The sequence below is a fragment of the Balaenoptera borealis genome, assembly GCF_965194805.1.
Source record: "Balaenoptera borealis genome assembly, chromosome: 17".
Classification (NCBI taxonomy): Eukaryota; Metazoa; Chordata; class Mammalia; order Artiodactyla; family Balaenopteridae; genus Balaenoptera; species Balaenoptera borealis.
The window spans coordinates 61,176,875-61,192,861 of NC_138876.1; the positions used below are offsets into that span (position 1 = coordinate 61,176,875).

General features: G+C 38.3%; 1 protein-coding gene across 7 annotated transcripts in view; it reads right to left on the minus strand.

Moving 5' to 3' along the window:
* ZC2HC1A (zinc finger C2HC-type containing 1A) overlaps positions 1 to 15,057 on the minus strand; it is a 91,248-nt gene extending 76,191 nt beyond the window's left edge. For 6 of the 7 annotated variants that reach the window (XM_082363540.1, XM_082363544.1, XM_082363543.1 and 3 more), the window contains exons 1-2: positions 14,943 to 15,057; positions 5,449 to 5,487 (exon numbers count right to left, since the gene is read on the minus strand). In XM_082363540.1, coding sequence (XP_082219666.1) covers positions 5,449 to 5,487; positions 14,943 to 14,958 — 55 coding nt within the window. In that variant the 5' untranslated portion in view covers positions 14,959 to 15,057. The remainder of the gene's footprint in view (positions 1 to 5,448; positions 5,488 to 14,942) is intronic. The other variant, XM_082363539.1, reaches the window with a different exon arrangement.
* Positions 15,058 to 15,987: the final 930 nt, after the last annotated feature.

Consider the following 15,987-nt stretch of genomic DNA (forward strand, 5'->3'; position numbering starts at 1 on the left):
ATTTTAATGTCTTCACTTAGTTTCATATGTAAGCTGTCAGTTCTTGTGAAAAATGTCGTGTCATTTTGAAATAAGTAACATCATCAATTAAAATGGGCAGAAGACAAAGTTATCAGTGGTCAAAAAGGCAAATGCCAAATACAGAATTCATAATTTAAGGAGAACCAAATTGATAATGTTGGAAATATCTGGTTTTCTTCTATTTTAACCAAATCAATTTGTCATAAGTCTCTTAATTTATAGGCTGTCTCTACTGTAAATTACTGAAGTTTAAAAACCAAATTTATCTGAAGGTTAAATACATTATTTATCTTCAAAGCATTAAAAAATAACATTGGTGGCTAGTGGAATGGAGAAGATGAGTAGGAAAACCCTGAGCTCACCTCCTTCCATGGACACAACAAAATTACAACTATTTACAGAGCAACTATCATGATGAGAACAACCTAAAGACTAGCAGAAAAGATCTTCCACAACTAAAGATATAAAGAAGGATCCACAGTGAGACAAGAGAGGCAGAGACATGGTACAGTCAAGACCCACACCCCCAGGTAGGCTACCCACAAACATGAGGATAATCACAATTGCAGAGGTTTTCCCCAAGGAGCAAGGGGTCCAAGTCCCATTTTGGACTCCCCAACCCGGGGGGTCCTGCAATGAGAAGATGAGACCCAGGGGGCTTACTTTCGGGAGACCCAGAGGGCTGTGGGGAATAAAGACTCCATTGTTAGAGGGCACATAGAAAATTTACATGCTTCAAGACCCAGGGCAGAAGCAGTCATTTTAAACTGGCCTGGGTCAGACACACATGCTGATCTTGGAGAGCATCCCAGAGAGGAGGAGGCATGTGGGACTCACCCTGGAGACACAGACCCTGATGACAGCCATTTTTTTGGAGCTCATTCTACCATGAGGAATGCTCGTGCTGGCAAGAAACATTATGGAGTACTCCCTCTAGCTTTGTAGTGCAAGGACCCAGCCCTACCCACCAGCCAGTCTGCAACAGTCCTTGGGACCCACAGGCCAAGCAGCTAACTGTGGGGGCACAGCTTCACCCAACAGTAGGCTGGCAATGACTATAGGCACTTTGATTCCCCCAGCCACCCAGGGACCCAGCCCTGCCACTAGAGAACCCAGGACCCAGCTCCACCCACCAGAGGGCTGGCACTAACTCCAGAACCTGGCCTCACCCACCAATGGGCAGGCACCAATCACTGGATTCCCTTGGCCCCAGTGCTGCCGATCAGTGGACAGACCATCTGTGAGACACCTTCAGCCAGCCACACCAGGATCCAGCTCTGCCCACCAGTGGACCAGCACTAGCCTTGGGACCCCTAGGCCTTCACAATCAGCCACCTTGTGACCTGGCCCTACCTACCAGCAGCTGTCAGCATCCACAAAGGCAGAGCCTGGCAACCAATCAGACCAGGGGCCATCCATGCCTACTAGACCACAAATAGAAATCAGCCCACCACAACAGAAGGGCCATGAAACCCACATAGGGGACATTCCTGGAACATAAAGCTCTGGTGACCAAAGGGAAGTGAGCTGCTGGGATGCACAGGACCTTTCCTATAAAAGACCACTTCAACAAGATCAAGAAATGTAACCAACCTACCAAATACACAGAAATAAAAACAGCAAGTTAGGCAAATGAGGTGACAGAAGAATTTGTTCCAAAAAAAGGAATAAGATAAAACACCAGAAGAATTAAGTGAAGTGGAACTAAGAAACTTACCCAATAAAGAGTTCAAGGTAATGATCATAAAAATGCTCAAAGAACTTGGGAGAAGAATGGAAAAACACAGTAAGAAGTTTAACAAAGAGTTATAAAATATAAAGAAGAACAAAACAGAGCTGAAGACAACAATAAGTGAAATAAAAACATACTACAAGGAATCAACAGTAGATTAGATGATACGGAGGAATGGATTCAGCAAGCTGGAAGACAGTAGTAGAAATCACTCAAGCTGAAGAGAAAAAAAAAGAGTTTAAAAAATGAGGACAGTTCAAGGGACCTTTGAGACAACACTAAGCATACTAACATTTGCATTATAGGGGTTCCAAAAGGAAAAGGGGAGGCAGAGAACATATTTGAAGACATAATGGCTGAAAACTTCCCTAACCTGGGAAAGGAAACAGATATACAAGTCCAAGAAGCACAGACAGTTTCAAACAGGATCTACCCAAAACCGACCACACCAAAAAAACATCGTAATTAAAATGGCTAAAATTAAAGACAGAGTATTAAAAGCAGCAAGGGAAAAGCAACTAGTTACATACAAGGGAACTTCCGTAAGACTACTAGCTGACTTTTCAGTAGAAACCCTGCAGAGCAGAAGAGAATATCATGATACATTTAAAGTGATGAAAGGAAAAAAACCTACAACCAAGAATACTCTACCCAGCAAAGCTATCATTCAGAAAGATAAGATAAAGAGTCTTGCAGACAAGCAAAAGCTAAAAAGGGGCTTCCCTGGTGGCACAATGGTTAAGAATCCACCTGCCAATGCAGGGGACATGGGTTTGAGCCCTCGTCCAGTAAGATCCCACATGCCGCGGAGCAACTAAGCCCGTGTGCCACAACAGCTGAGTCTGTGCTCTAGAGCCCGCAAGCCACAACTACTGAAGCCCGTGCACCTAGAGCCCGCAAGCCACAACTACTGAAGCCCGTGCACCTAGAGCCCATGCTCTGCAACAAGAGAAGCCACCGCAATGAGAAGCCCGCACACCACAAATAAGAGTAGCCCCCGCTCACCATGACTAGAGAAAAGCCCGCATGCAGCAAGACCCAACACAGCCAAAAATAAAATAAATAAAATAAAATAAACAAATTTTAAATATTAAAAGCTAAAAAAGTTCAGTACCACAAAACCAGCTTTACAAGAAATGAAAAGGCACTTCTCTAAGTGAAAAAGGAAAAGCCACAACTAGAAATATGAAAGTTATGAAAGGAAAAATCTCATTGGTAAAAGCAAATACACTGTAAAGGTAGTAGACCAACCACTTATAAAGCTAGTAGAAAGGTTAAAAGACAAAACTAGTAAAACCTTCTATACACAAAATAAGTAGTTAAGAAATACCCAAAAGATGTAGACTATGATGTCAAAAACATTAAACATAGAAGGGGAGTAAAAACTCAGGGTTCTTAAAATACATTCAAACTTAGGAGGACATCACATCAACTTAAAATAATCACATATATATTGATTGCTATATATAAACCTCCTGGTAACCAAGTTAAAAATCTATAACAGATACAAACACAAAAAACTGAAAGAAATCTAAACATAATATTAAAGACAGTCATCAAATCACAAGGAATGAGAGCAAAAGAAGAAGAAAGGAATAACAACAACAACAAAACTACAAACTAAACTTGAAAACAATTAACAAAATGGCAATAAGTACATACCTATCAACAATTACACTTTAAGTGTATATGGACACAGAGTGCTCCAATCAAAAGACACAGGGTGGCTCAATGGATACAAAAACAAGACCTGTATATATGCTAATCAAGAGATTCAGTCCAGATCTAAAGGAACACACAGACTGAAAGTGAGGGAATGGACAAAGGTATTCCATGCAAATGGAAATTTTAAAAAAAACCAAGGTAGGGCTTCCCTGGTGGCGCAGTGGTTGAGAGTCTGCCTGCTAATGCAGGGGACACGGGTTCGAGCCCTGGTCTGGGAGGATCCCACATGCCGCGGAGCAACTAGGCCCATGAGCCGCAACTACTGAGCCTGCGCGTCTGGAGCCTGTGCTCCGCAACAAGAGAGGCCACGATAGTGAGAGGCCCGCGCGCCGCAATGAAGAGTGGCCCCCGCTTGCCGCAACTAGAGAAAGCCCTTGCACAGAAACGAAGACCCAACACAGCCAAAAAGATAAAATAAATAAATAAATAATAATTAAAAAAAAAAAAAAAAAAAACCAAGGTAGCAATACTTATATTGGACAAAGTAGACTTTAAAACAATGACTGTAACAAGAGACAAAGTAGGACTTTACCTAATAATAAAGGGATCAATCCAAGAAAAAGCTATAACGATTGTAAATATATATGCACTCAACATAGATACACCTAAAGACATAAAGCAAATATTAACAAACAAAAAGGGAGAAATGGACAGCAACACAATAACAGTAGGGGACTTTAACACCCCACTTACATCAATGAACAGATCATCCAGAGAGAAAATCAATACGGAAACACTAGCCCTAAACAACACATTAGACCAAATGGTCTTAATAAATATAGAATATTCCATCCAAAATCATCAGAATACACATTCTTTTCAAGTGCACATGGAACATTCTCCAGTAGATCACACGGCAGGCCACAAAACAAGTCTCAGTGAATTTGAGAAGATTGAAATCATATCAAGAAACTTTTCAGGCACATGCTATGAGACCAGAAATCAACTACAAGGAAAAAAAACTGCAAAAAAACCCATAAACATGTGGAACTAAACAACCAACGGGTCACTGAAGAAATCAAAGAAGAAATCAAAAAAATAACTGGAGACAAATGAAAATGAAAAACTCAATGAACCAAAATCTATAGGTTTCAGCAAAAGCAGTTCTAAGAGGGAAGTTTATAGCAATACAAACCTACCTCAGGAAACAGGAAAAATCTCAAACAAACAACCTATCCTTATACCTAAAGGAACTAGAGAAAGAAGAACAAACAAAACTCAAATTTAGTAGAAGAAATCATAAAGAATATAGCAGAAATAAATAGAGACTAAAAATAATAGAAAATGTCAATTAAAATAAGACCTGGTTCCTTGAAAAGCTAAACAAAATTGATAATGCTTCAGCTAAACTCATCAAGAAAAAAAAGAGAGCGCTCAAATTAAAAAAAAATCAGAAATGGAAGTGGAGAAGTTACACTTAACACCATGCAAATACAAAGGATCATAAGAGATTACCATGAACAATTATATGCCAATAAAATGGACAAGTTAGAAGATATGGACAAATTCCTAGAAATATACAATACCCCAAGACTGAATCAGTGCTCATCCAGAGAGGAATGGATAAAGAAAATGACAACACTTGCGGGCGCACGCACACACACATGCACACACAAATACTACTCAGCCCTAAAAAATGAAATCTTATCATTTGTGACAAAATGGATGGAACTAGAGGGTATTATGCTACGTGAAGTAAGACAGAGAAAGACAAATACTGTATAATTTCACTTATATGTGGAATCTAAAAAACAAATGAACAAACTTAAAACAGAAACACAGTCATAGACACAGAGAACAAACAGGTAGTTGCCAAGGGAGAGGGGTTGGGGGAGGAGGAAATAGGTGAGGGAGATTAAGACAAACAAACTTCCAGTTACAAAATAAATGAGTCACAGGTATGAAATGTACAGTGTGGAAAATATAGTAAATAATACCTTTGTATGGTGACAGATGATAACTAGACTTACCATGGTGATCATTTTGAAATGTAGAGAAGCATCGAATTACTAAATTGTGTACCAGGAACAAAAATAGTTTTGTAGTCAAATATACTTCCTAAACAAACTCATAGAAAAAGAGATCAGATTTGTGGCTACCTGGGTGGGGAGGATGGGAAACTGGATGAACATCATCAAAAGGTACAAATTTCCAGTAATGAGATAAACAAGTACTAGAGATGTAATGTACAATATGATAACGATAATTAACACTGTTCTATGTTGTATATAAAGTTAAGAGATTGAATCCTAGGAGTTTCTCATCACAAGGAAAAAAAAAAGTTTTTTTCCCTTTATCTGTATAAGATGATGGATGTTCACTAAATTTATTGTGGTAAACATTTCATGACATATATAAATCAAATCAGTATGCTGTACACCTTACACAGTGCTCTATGTCAATTATATATATAAAACTGGAAGAAAAAAATAAGATAAAAACAGGTGCTACAATTTGGGATGATGAAAACGTTCTGGGAATGGATAGTGATGATAGTTGCACAACAATGTGAATGTACTTATTACCACTGAATTGTACACTTAAGAATGGTTAAAAAGGTGAATTTTATGTTATGTCTATTTTTCCACAATACAACATTTTTTTAAACTAAAAAAAAAAAAAAGTAAGAAATAACCCTGGAGATCAGTGAGGTGGCTCCCTGATATGGTTAGGGAGTCTAGAATAAAAAGAATGTTGTCCTCCCCAACAACAGAATTATTAGGCTTTAAGGAAAAGATTACCTAGTTACTACGCATTATGTGACTTGTTCATTATTTTATAAATATAATATTATGTTAAGATTCACTGGACCAACAAATTGAGATAATCTGACCTTATGGGCACAACTGATTAAACAAGGAAGAAGTGGCTGCAACTTTTACAAAATCAGAAGTTAATGCATCTATCATGTACTTGCACATAACAAATTTCATCACATATACACACACAGAAACTACATTCTTTGGGATCCTACATAACTAAGTCAATTTGTCATTTTATTATCTAGCCAAACATCACACCTAATTTATTTCCATACCTGTAATTTTCATAAAAATGACAAAAATGATATCCTTGTATCTTCTGCTGAATTTCTGTTAAAATTCTTTTATCATATGAAAGGCGAGTAAAAAAACATTTTCTTTTAGAAGTAACAAACTCATGAAAAAAGTACAATTATGGACTTCATGTAATGTGTTGTTCCAAGGCATTTAGTGAGTCCACAGGAAACTTATCAGGAGAATCAAAAAAGACATTGGTGGGAACGCAATCAAACAGTAACAGAAGAACTGTTTTGTTCTCTCATTCTCCAAGTACTCTACTGCACTGTTTCAGTGGTAGATAGATGGAGCCCAAAGTCTGTATGGTGGTGGGTAAGCTGTGAACACTACAAAAGCAAAACAAGATTTGCCTGATTCGTCCTTTCCAATAGCAAAGACGAGGTTATTTAGGGAGAGAGAGCAAAGCAACTTCATTTATCTGGATCACTTAATTCCATTAACTATCCAAAAAGTTGAAGCAGTTGCTGGATGGAGTCCATTAGGTATATGAAGATTAATGTCTTCGTAACGACTGTCAAAGTGATACCACATACTGCATAATCTATTAGGCTTGCCTATTTATAGTTTTCATGTCTTCCTTTAAATTCCAAACAATAATTTAAAAATTTATTCATATGAAATGTTGAAAAGTTCCACTATGTTACTTGCTTAAAAGTATATTTCAGTATTTCCTTGTTAAATAGATAACAAAGCGAAATCTTATAAAGAAGTAACTATTGAGAAAAATCAATTCAACACATGGAAATAATGTGTGTCTACTTGAGTACCTACTATCAATACTTGCCAAGCATGTACCAAGTAACAGTGACAGAAGGGTGGAGTCACACAATCTTTGCTTCATAAAGCCAACAGTCTACATGATTTACTTCTTCACTATATCTAAGAGCCAAATCATCTTCCTTTTTTTTTAATACAAAAGCTTAAAACTTAATATAACAGCAACTAGAATACTAACATAAAATAAAATCCAACTCCTGGGATTAATTCCTACAAGTCATCAAACATGTTCAGATTGTCTTTAAAGGAAAAGAAAATTATTATAGCTACAAGGCATAAAAAAGAGAAAACAGCATTAAAGAGAAAACATTTAAAAACAATTATCACAAAAAAATTTTTTGTAAGTTATTACTTTATTCAAAATAAAATAAATAAATTTACAGTTTCCTCTTATAGAGTATAGGCCTATAATCCACAAAATATGTCATGTGTGTTGGTATCAGCATCCCCTGAAAAGAACTTCTACTGACAGGTAACAATAAGCAGCTTAGGGTTTAGAGTCACACCACCACATTTTGTTCTAATGGCATTCATTAAAAGACATGAGAGTGTAGTAGAAAAGGCACTGGAATTTGTCTCATACTATCTAAATTCACGTCCCAGCTCTGTCACTTAGAGCTATGACTTGCTGGGCAAGATATTTAACCTAAGGTTCACATTCCTCTTGTATAAAATAAGAAAGTTAGATTAAATGAACTATGTGGCCCGCTTCTACCTCTATTATGCCATAATAAATACAGCATATTTATTTAATAAAATCTACCTTAAGACCACATTAATAAGAAAAGTAAATGATAAGACATCTCCCTTACTGATGTTATATTAAAAAAAAAAAAAAGTTGGTCACATACAAGAAGGATTAAACCAATTGACCAATTGTGGATGGTAGAATGAATGTTTCAGGTAATGCAGGATGCTGAGGAAATCATTTCCACTTGTCTGTATACAGAACTGAGAATCTGCGAGGACCTATAGCAAAGAACATGATGTCTCTCTCCTTGTTGGCGAAGTTTTCACTATATGAACTACAAGAAAATGTATGACTAATCATACAGGTGGCCTTAAGTTTAACATCTGTTAAATGAAGATAACATCCGCTCAATCCACCTTAAAATTTAACAGGATCAACTGAGATGTTATATATAAAAATGTTTCACAACCAATGAAATAAAAAATACTACTCTCCAGGGCATGCAGGCAAACTCCACTACTTTCTCCTGAGTGGCGAATGCTAGAGAATTGTGCGGCTTATAAAAATACAGTAGAGAGAGATGAAATTCACTGTAGAAAGAAGCACTCAAATTGCTGGACAGAACCAAGTGAATAAGTATTTAATATTCTAAAACTTTAAAGAAGCCAACCTCTCCTTACAAAATTTATCCTGTACATACTGTTGATTCTGTTATGAGTTACTGTATTGAGTAATTTCAAAATCTGCATGATAATAAGACTTAAAATGGTATCTTTACATAATACTATTATACAGGTGATGTGAAATAATATGCTCTTATCTAAAATAGTTATGACATTCTAAAATGTATATATTTAAGAAATAGTAGAGAACATTTCCAAAAGAAAAATCTTGGAAATCAAGAACAATTCTGGGCTCTGTGTTTCATGTCTATTCCTTCACCACTGGTCACTGCTTATCTGAAACCAACCTTTAAAACTCAACAAACCTCTCTTTTGAAGTACACGGCACCTGTTTTACTACTTTGCTCCTACAATCCTTTTTTAAAACCGAATTACTTCCAGGTCAACAATCTCTAATATCTCACAAGATATTCCTTTTCAGCTCATCCTAGATTTCAATGTTTCAACATTCATGCTTAACCTACTCAGCACACAACCTGCACCCTCCACTCCACTTTAGTGACCTGCACTCCAGTTCAGCAAAAACAACCACTGCTAAAACAACTTAGAAAGATCCACCTCTGGACTCTTAAAATACACAAGCTCCCTCTGGAACCACAGGCTTCTACCATCTACCTCTAAATCACTTTCTTGATCTCAGAGTGACTTGCATTTTCTTGATAGCCCATTCCTGACTGCACTTCCCTTCCTATCCAGTCTGAACCTGACTAGTCATTTCTACTACTTCTACTAATCACCCTCAAATCCTTTGCTCATGGTCAAATGTTTGGAAAATGCTAAATTAAACAAACAGGTTTTCTTAGAACAGAACTTCCTAAGTCTTAAAAAAAAAAAAAAAAAAAAAAAAAAAAAGACAGAGAAAGATTTAGTATGCTGTTATTTCCCCAACAGAAATCCTTTCTGCCCCTAAAAGGTATTTAGGACTGATGCCCTGAGTATCATATTTTTTGAAACACTGGCTTACATTTACTGACTAGCTCCTCTCTACCTCTCATTCTCCCCCTATCTGAACTGCAGGCAAGCTTTATCAGGACTAAACACTATATTAAAATAGACCCATTTGTTGATTCAACAAGTATTTATTGAGCACCTAGCATGAGACAGGAACTGTTCTAGGAGTTAGGCAAACAGTGATAAAAAAACAAAGACCCTGATCTTATGGAGCTTCTATTCTTTAGACAAAAAAAAAAAAAAAAAAAATGACTTTTTTCACTACCTGACATTTTATATATTTTGCTATGTGTGTGTTTGAGAAGTGGGTAAGATCAGTGAAAGCTTCTTTAATAAGGAGGCATTATGTGCTCTAGAGCCTGCGAGTCACAACTACTGAGCCCGCTTGCCACAACTACTGGCGCCGGCGCGCCTAGAGCCCGTGCTCCGCAACAAGAGAAGCCACCGCAATGAGAAGCCCGCGCACCACAACGAAGAGCAGCCCCCACTCACCGCAACTAGGGAAAGCCCGCGAGCAGCAACGAAGACCCAAAGCAGCCAAAAATAAAATAAATAAATAAATTTATTTTAAAAAAATTATATGTACTTTGTTTCCTACCAACTCAGAGTGTGCATTTTTGTATGACTATAAAACATGGAGAAACTGATGGTGTATTTGACCACAAAGAAAACTTTTTAAAACTTTTTGAAAGGTAGACTACTCATAGAACACACAAAATTAGAAGTAAATAAAAACTAATGACTAATAACATCTTAACAAAAAAAAAAATCTTAACATTTTGGAACTTAAGGAACACTCTCATAAATAACCTCTGAATCAGAGAGAAATTTTAAACTGAAATTACATACTGTCTAGAAAGCATGGAAAGAACACTTCACATTTAATACTTTATATTACACCAACTGAGTTTATATTCAGGGAACAATGCATAGACTCAAATTCCTTCATGTTTGAAGAAATCTGAAAATAAAGTAATTTAGACTCACTGTTTAAAAAAAAAAAAATGAGGCATTAGAGTAAAGACCTTAAGAAACAGAGGCAACTAACTGATCGCTGTTAATCTATTAATTGTCAAACTGAAAGCCCTCTTTTGAATCCTCACCTTACTGGACCTTTCTACATCATGAGGCTCTGCTGATCAATCCCTTCTACCTTTAAAGTCCTTTCTCTCTTGGCTTCAATGGTATTTCTCTCTCCTAAGCCCAAGTGTTTCAGATTTCACAACTAAGCAGAGTTTGACCTAGTTAGTACTTAGATCTCCAGGAATACCAGGTGCTATAGGCTTTTTCTAGCATATTCATTACTCAATAAATATTTGTTCTCCCCCAATTCCCTTTCTTGACGATTTTAAACCTTTTTAAAGACTGTTCCCCACTCCAACTTCCTTTCTTGCTCAACCCTAAAGCATCAGTCCCTCACAAGTTTTTTTCTTTGTTTTGTTAAATATAGCTTTCCTGGGCAAACGCATCCATTTGCTGTCACTTATATGCTGATGACTACTAAACTAAAAACTCCAGACAGATATTTACAAGTAGCTATAAAACTTTTCCACCAGATATGCCCCAAGTACCATACAAACACAACACTTCTAAAGCCAAAATCATTACCTCATCTTCCAAACTTGTTTTTCTCTTGGTTAAAGATCTTAATGTTAACTCTAAGTCCAAGCTAGAAAGCTGCTTTATCTTTGATTCCTTTTCCCTCTCACTTCGAGCAGTTCTATTTCATCTTTCCATCTCAGAAATGTCTTCTAAATCTATATCCCTTTTAATTTCTGCTACTTTTGCCTTAGTTCAAATCCTTATCACATATATATATTTCCAGCCTCTCCCTTCTCCAATCTATCCTGCTGCCATAATTATCTAGTGAGACTGCCCACAGTCCCTTCCAAGCCTGCTACGTTTTACCTATACTGAACCACTCTCAAGGTCCTAACACATGTCCTGTGATTTTATCCATCCAATAAACAAGTACAGGAGGGGGCCTCCTATGTACTAGGCAGCTTGCCAAATGCTTTATATATGTTTTCATCATTAAATTCTTAATATAGTTCAGGTAGACTGGTATTTACTAGCTCCATTTTTTATAGCTGAGGAAACTGAGGTTCAGATTAACCAAATCACAGAGCTAAAAAAAAAACAAAACAAACAAAGCAAGAATCCAAACACAGACCTGTCCAATACACTGACTATTAAAATAACCTAGCAACAGATTCAGCACACACACAAAAAATGAATCTAGATAAATTAATAAAGATGAAGAATTATTCAGTTAAACCATTACTTAGATTAGGGAAAAACAAAACAAAAAACCCTAATGGGACACCATGGCTGTCTTCAACTATATCAAGAGCTACATTAGAAAAGAGCAATCAGACTTCTAATCAAGTTTTAGAGGGCAGTACACTAAGATCTACTAATTTTAGCAGTCCAAAAGAGGAATAGGCAGCCTGATCTGTCATATTTGTTAATAACCGCTTATCAAGATATTATGAAAGGAATGAAAATAATATGGATAAAATCTGCTTAGGGTTTGTCATCTCTCCATTTTACAGATGAAAAGCTTATGAGAGACTGAACTCTCCCAAATCCAGAAATACTTCTATTGCCTTTAGACATACCTATAGGGCACGAGCTTTAGGTGAAAAGGAATTAAAGGCTTTACTCTAATTGCACACACAATGCAGAAGTGCTCAGATACAGAGTATACAAAATCATGAGCAATAATTTATATTAGATTTTGAAATAGTGTTCAACCTAACAGCTCAACTCATGACAATCCAGGAAATATAAAAGTCCCAGAAAGACCAAAAATAATGTAAGCGATATATGATCTACAAGCAAGTAATTTTAAAAATAAAGAGTATGATAATCTTCAATAAAATTTTTCAGGGGTCCGTATATTTTCTGGTTTTACAATCAAGATTAGTCTGCTAACTGGCTTCAACTAAAAACATGGGTCTAATGCCAAGCAGTACAATACTTGCTCAATTACTATGATATATATTAAGCAAACTCTTAAAGATTTTCTACTGGATGCTGTAATATAATGTTCATGAGACATCTTCAAAGTGCTAGGTTTTAATTTCCAATAGGGAAAAACTATCTTAACTATCACTGTACCAATGTATCACTGTTTATTAAACGAAGGCATAGATGAATGAATTAATGAATGGTAACCTTGAGACTCAAAGTTCATCTTTATAAAGTATGACCTAACAAGGACTAATTTTAAAAAAGGAGTAAAAGAAAGGCACTAACTTCAACTAAAGACTCTTACAGCTTTTATTTTACTAAAATAAAAAATTTTATTTCATTACTATTTGAAGTTTCGAATATTCAACTGTTTTGGCCTACAAGAATAATTTCATATATTTTAACTTAATTCATTACAATTAAACACATCATAGTTAATGACAGCAACTTATTTTGTTTAAAAAAAAAATGAGTAAAGAACAAGTACTGTTTAACATGAAACATCACAAGGTGGCCCCCTAAAACACGCCCACGATAACATACCATATTATACTAGAATTCATGTTTTCCTCCACCCATGTAATTGAGTATTATAATAGGTTTTCATTATATTTTAAAAGCATCCTTGGTAAGATTTCAATAGTAATGTCTTAGCACTGCTAAAATATAAGATTCCCTAAAACGTAGGCTCAATGAGAGCAGGGCTTTGAATTTTTATTTTTTTCTGCATCCCCAGAGCCTCTCAGAGACAAAGTCATTTATCTAACAAGAAATATTTATTGAATACCTACGCTGTGTCAGACACTGTTTTAGATGCTTAGAATACATAAATGCAAAATCAGAAGATCTTTGCCTCAATTATAAATGTTGAATAAAATAATAGAAATCTGCAGAAAAACAACTATTCTAAAGCACTTTATGTATATTATAATTTCATGAGAATTCCAGGACCCATGATCCTACCCACTATGCTATAATACCACGTTTGAAAATTTATTTAAAAAAAAAAAGTGCCTCCAGGAGTTCTCTAAACAAAATTATCTTGAGTAAGGAATACTTTCATTACAATTCCTATTTCATGGAAACTTGAGTGATCTGCCTAAAATTAAGCAAAGAACAAGAACTTCATTTGTCGTAGTACACTGCAGCAGCTCACAAGTGGAAAATCATCAGAATTCTTGATTATCTATCATCCTCAAGGTGTTTACTATGAGAGCTTCGCCTAGGAGCAAAAGCATGAAATACTATCATACTCATTACCGCATTTGTATTTTGGTGACCCTAGGTCACTGCAGACAGTCATCAGTTATTACTTTTCCTTTCATAACACAACCTGAAACAATTTACTCTCTAGCATGCAACAATACACAGGACTCAATGCCTCTGTTTATTAATTCCACCTGAATCTATGTAAATTAAGAGGAGGAAAAAAATCAAGGCTAAATCAAGACAACGGGATCTGTCAATTCTGCAGGCTTATTCTTCATCAGAAAGATTGACCACAATTTGAAAAGGAATTTTGACACTGCTGTTGCTAATGCTAGCTGGGTTTTCTTCCCCCCTTTGTTGTTTCTAAGCGAATGTTGTATTACACAAGATAAAATGGGTAAAGAGAACAGAGAAGTGAAAGAATTGGGAACAAAGCAAAATCTGGAGTCGTGGTTACAGCACAAAGATAAACCTAAAGATAACGAATCAATGCTGGCTCTTCCTTACAGAGTCCTCGTGAATAAACCCTTAAATCCTGCGGTTAATCTATTGTCCCGGCTCTAAAGCTGATCAGTGACACTTCCTTGGGAGATGCTCTTGGCATCCCTCTCACAGAAGATGCTGTAGAAATGGAAAAATGGTTACCTAGGGAAACCAAGGGAAGTGGCCAAGAAAATTTTCAGAAGCTCGAGGTTGGAGACACACCACGGGCCTCCAGCAAAGGCTGGCGGTGGGGAGACGGTAGACATTAACGGAAAGTCCACTTTGCAAGGAAAATAAAATCTGGCCGGAGGCTGTGATTACCAACAGGACCCTCAGGGAGTCAGGCAAGACCAGAAAATGGTAGGAAGGGATTTGCAGGCGTTTACCAGAGACAGCAACAGGCCCGGGGTGGGGAAGCATCAGGTGAAGACCGTCTGAGGAGGGGCAGCCTGAGGATCATTAGCTCGACCGCTTTGGGGCTGCAGGACGCCCGCCTGTTCCCCGGGCCTCCGAGGAGCGGCGGGGTCCACCTCTCCGGACCTGCCCTGGCCTCCCCGGTACCGAGGTTCAGGGCAGCCCCTCGTGACAGCCACCCCACCCCCAGACGCCCGGCCCGCATCCCTTCACCTCCTCACCTTCCAGTGACTCCATGGCGCCACCGCCTCGAGCTCCGCCAGACTCCTCCAACAGCGCGCCGCCGCCGCCGCCGCCGCCGCCGCCGCCGCCGCCGCCGCCGCCGCCGCCGCCGCCGCCGCCGCCGCCGCCGCGCAGCTCGGGCTGTAGCAACCCGGCCGCGCCTCCCACCCGCTAATATTCCGAGCGTCCATTGGTCCGGAGCTGAACGGGCGGAGCTCCGGGGGGCGGGGCCTCGGGGTGAAGTGCCTCCAGCTGCCGCTGCACAGCTGCTTCCCGGCTCTAGGCTTTCGTGGTAGTCCTCCGAGTAATCCTAGAGCGGTTCGGTTTGCATCCTGCCGTCCAACGGCGCCTTTGTTCGATTCCCGCCTTGTTTTCCTCACGCGTTATCCTCCTGTTCAGAATATCTCAGCACCTCAGGGTTCCCGTCCGCAGTCCCTCAGTCAGTGCAGTTCTGAATTCCCGTCTGTCCCTCTCTGAGGACTTGAGGCAAACAAGCAAACAGAGCCCACGTCCTACACACTCCTGAGCCGCACCCTCTCCGTTACCCGCTACTGTCACACTTTACCTGAGTGTAATCCCTAGACTTTATCTTCACACACAGATTTATGAGTTAAGGGACCTTTTTCCTACAGAAACCATGCTTTCTAACTGGGATTGTAGAACTGAGATTCCTCTCAGTACTTAGAAACAATTTCCTCAGCATGAAAGCTTGGGCCAAAAAGAGGTGAAAGCCAGCCCTCCCTTCATCTTCAGCTACTCTTGGCCTCCCCTGGCCCCAGATTTGAGCATTCTTGAACTAAAGTAGAATGCAGGTCTCGCAGCTGATGAGGTAACATCAAAACTATGCTTGATCAGGGAGTTTAAGGCGGGAACGAACCTATACAGGACAGAAGGAGGCCTGTTTCCGTGAAAACCTCTTGGGGATGAAGGTAACTTCAAAACTAACTAAAACCTCTGCTTAACAGTCTAACACATTTCACCAGAACTAAATGTCTTTGGAAATTTGATTTTAGCAGTGATAAGCCATATCGTCGGGTAACTCCA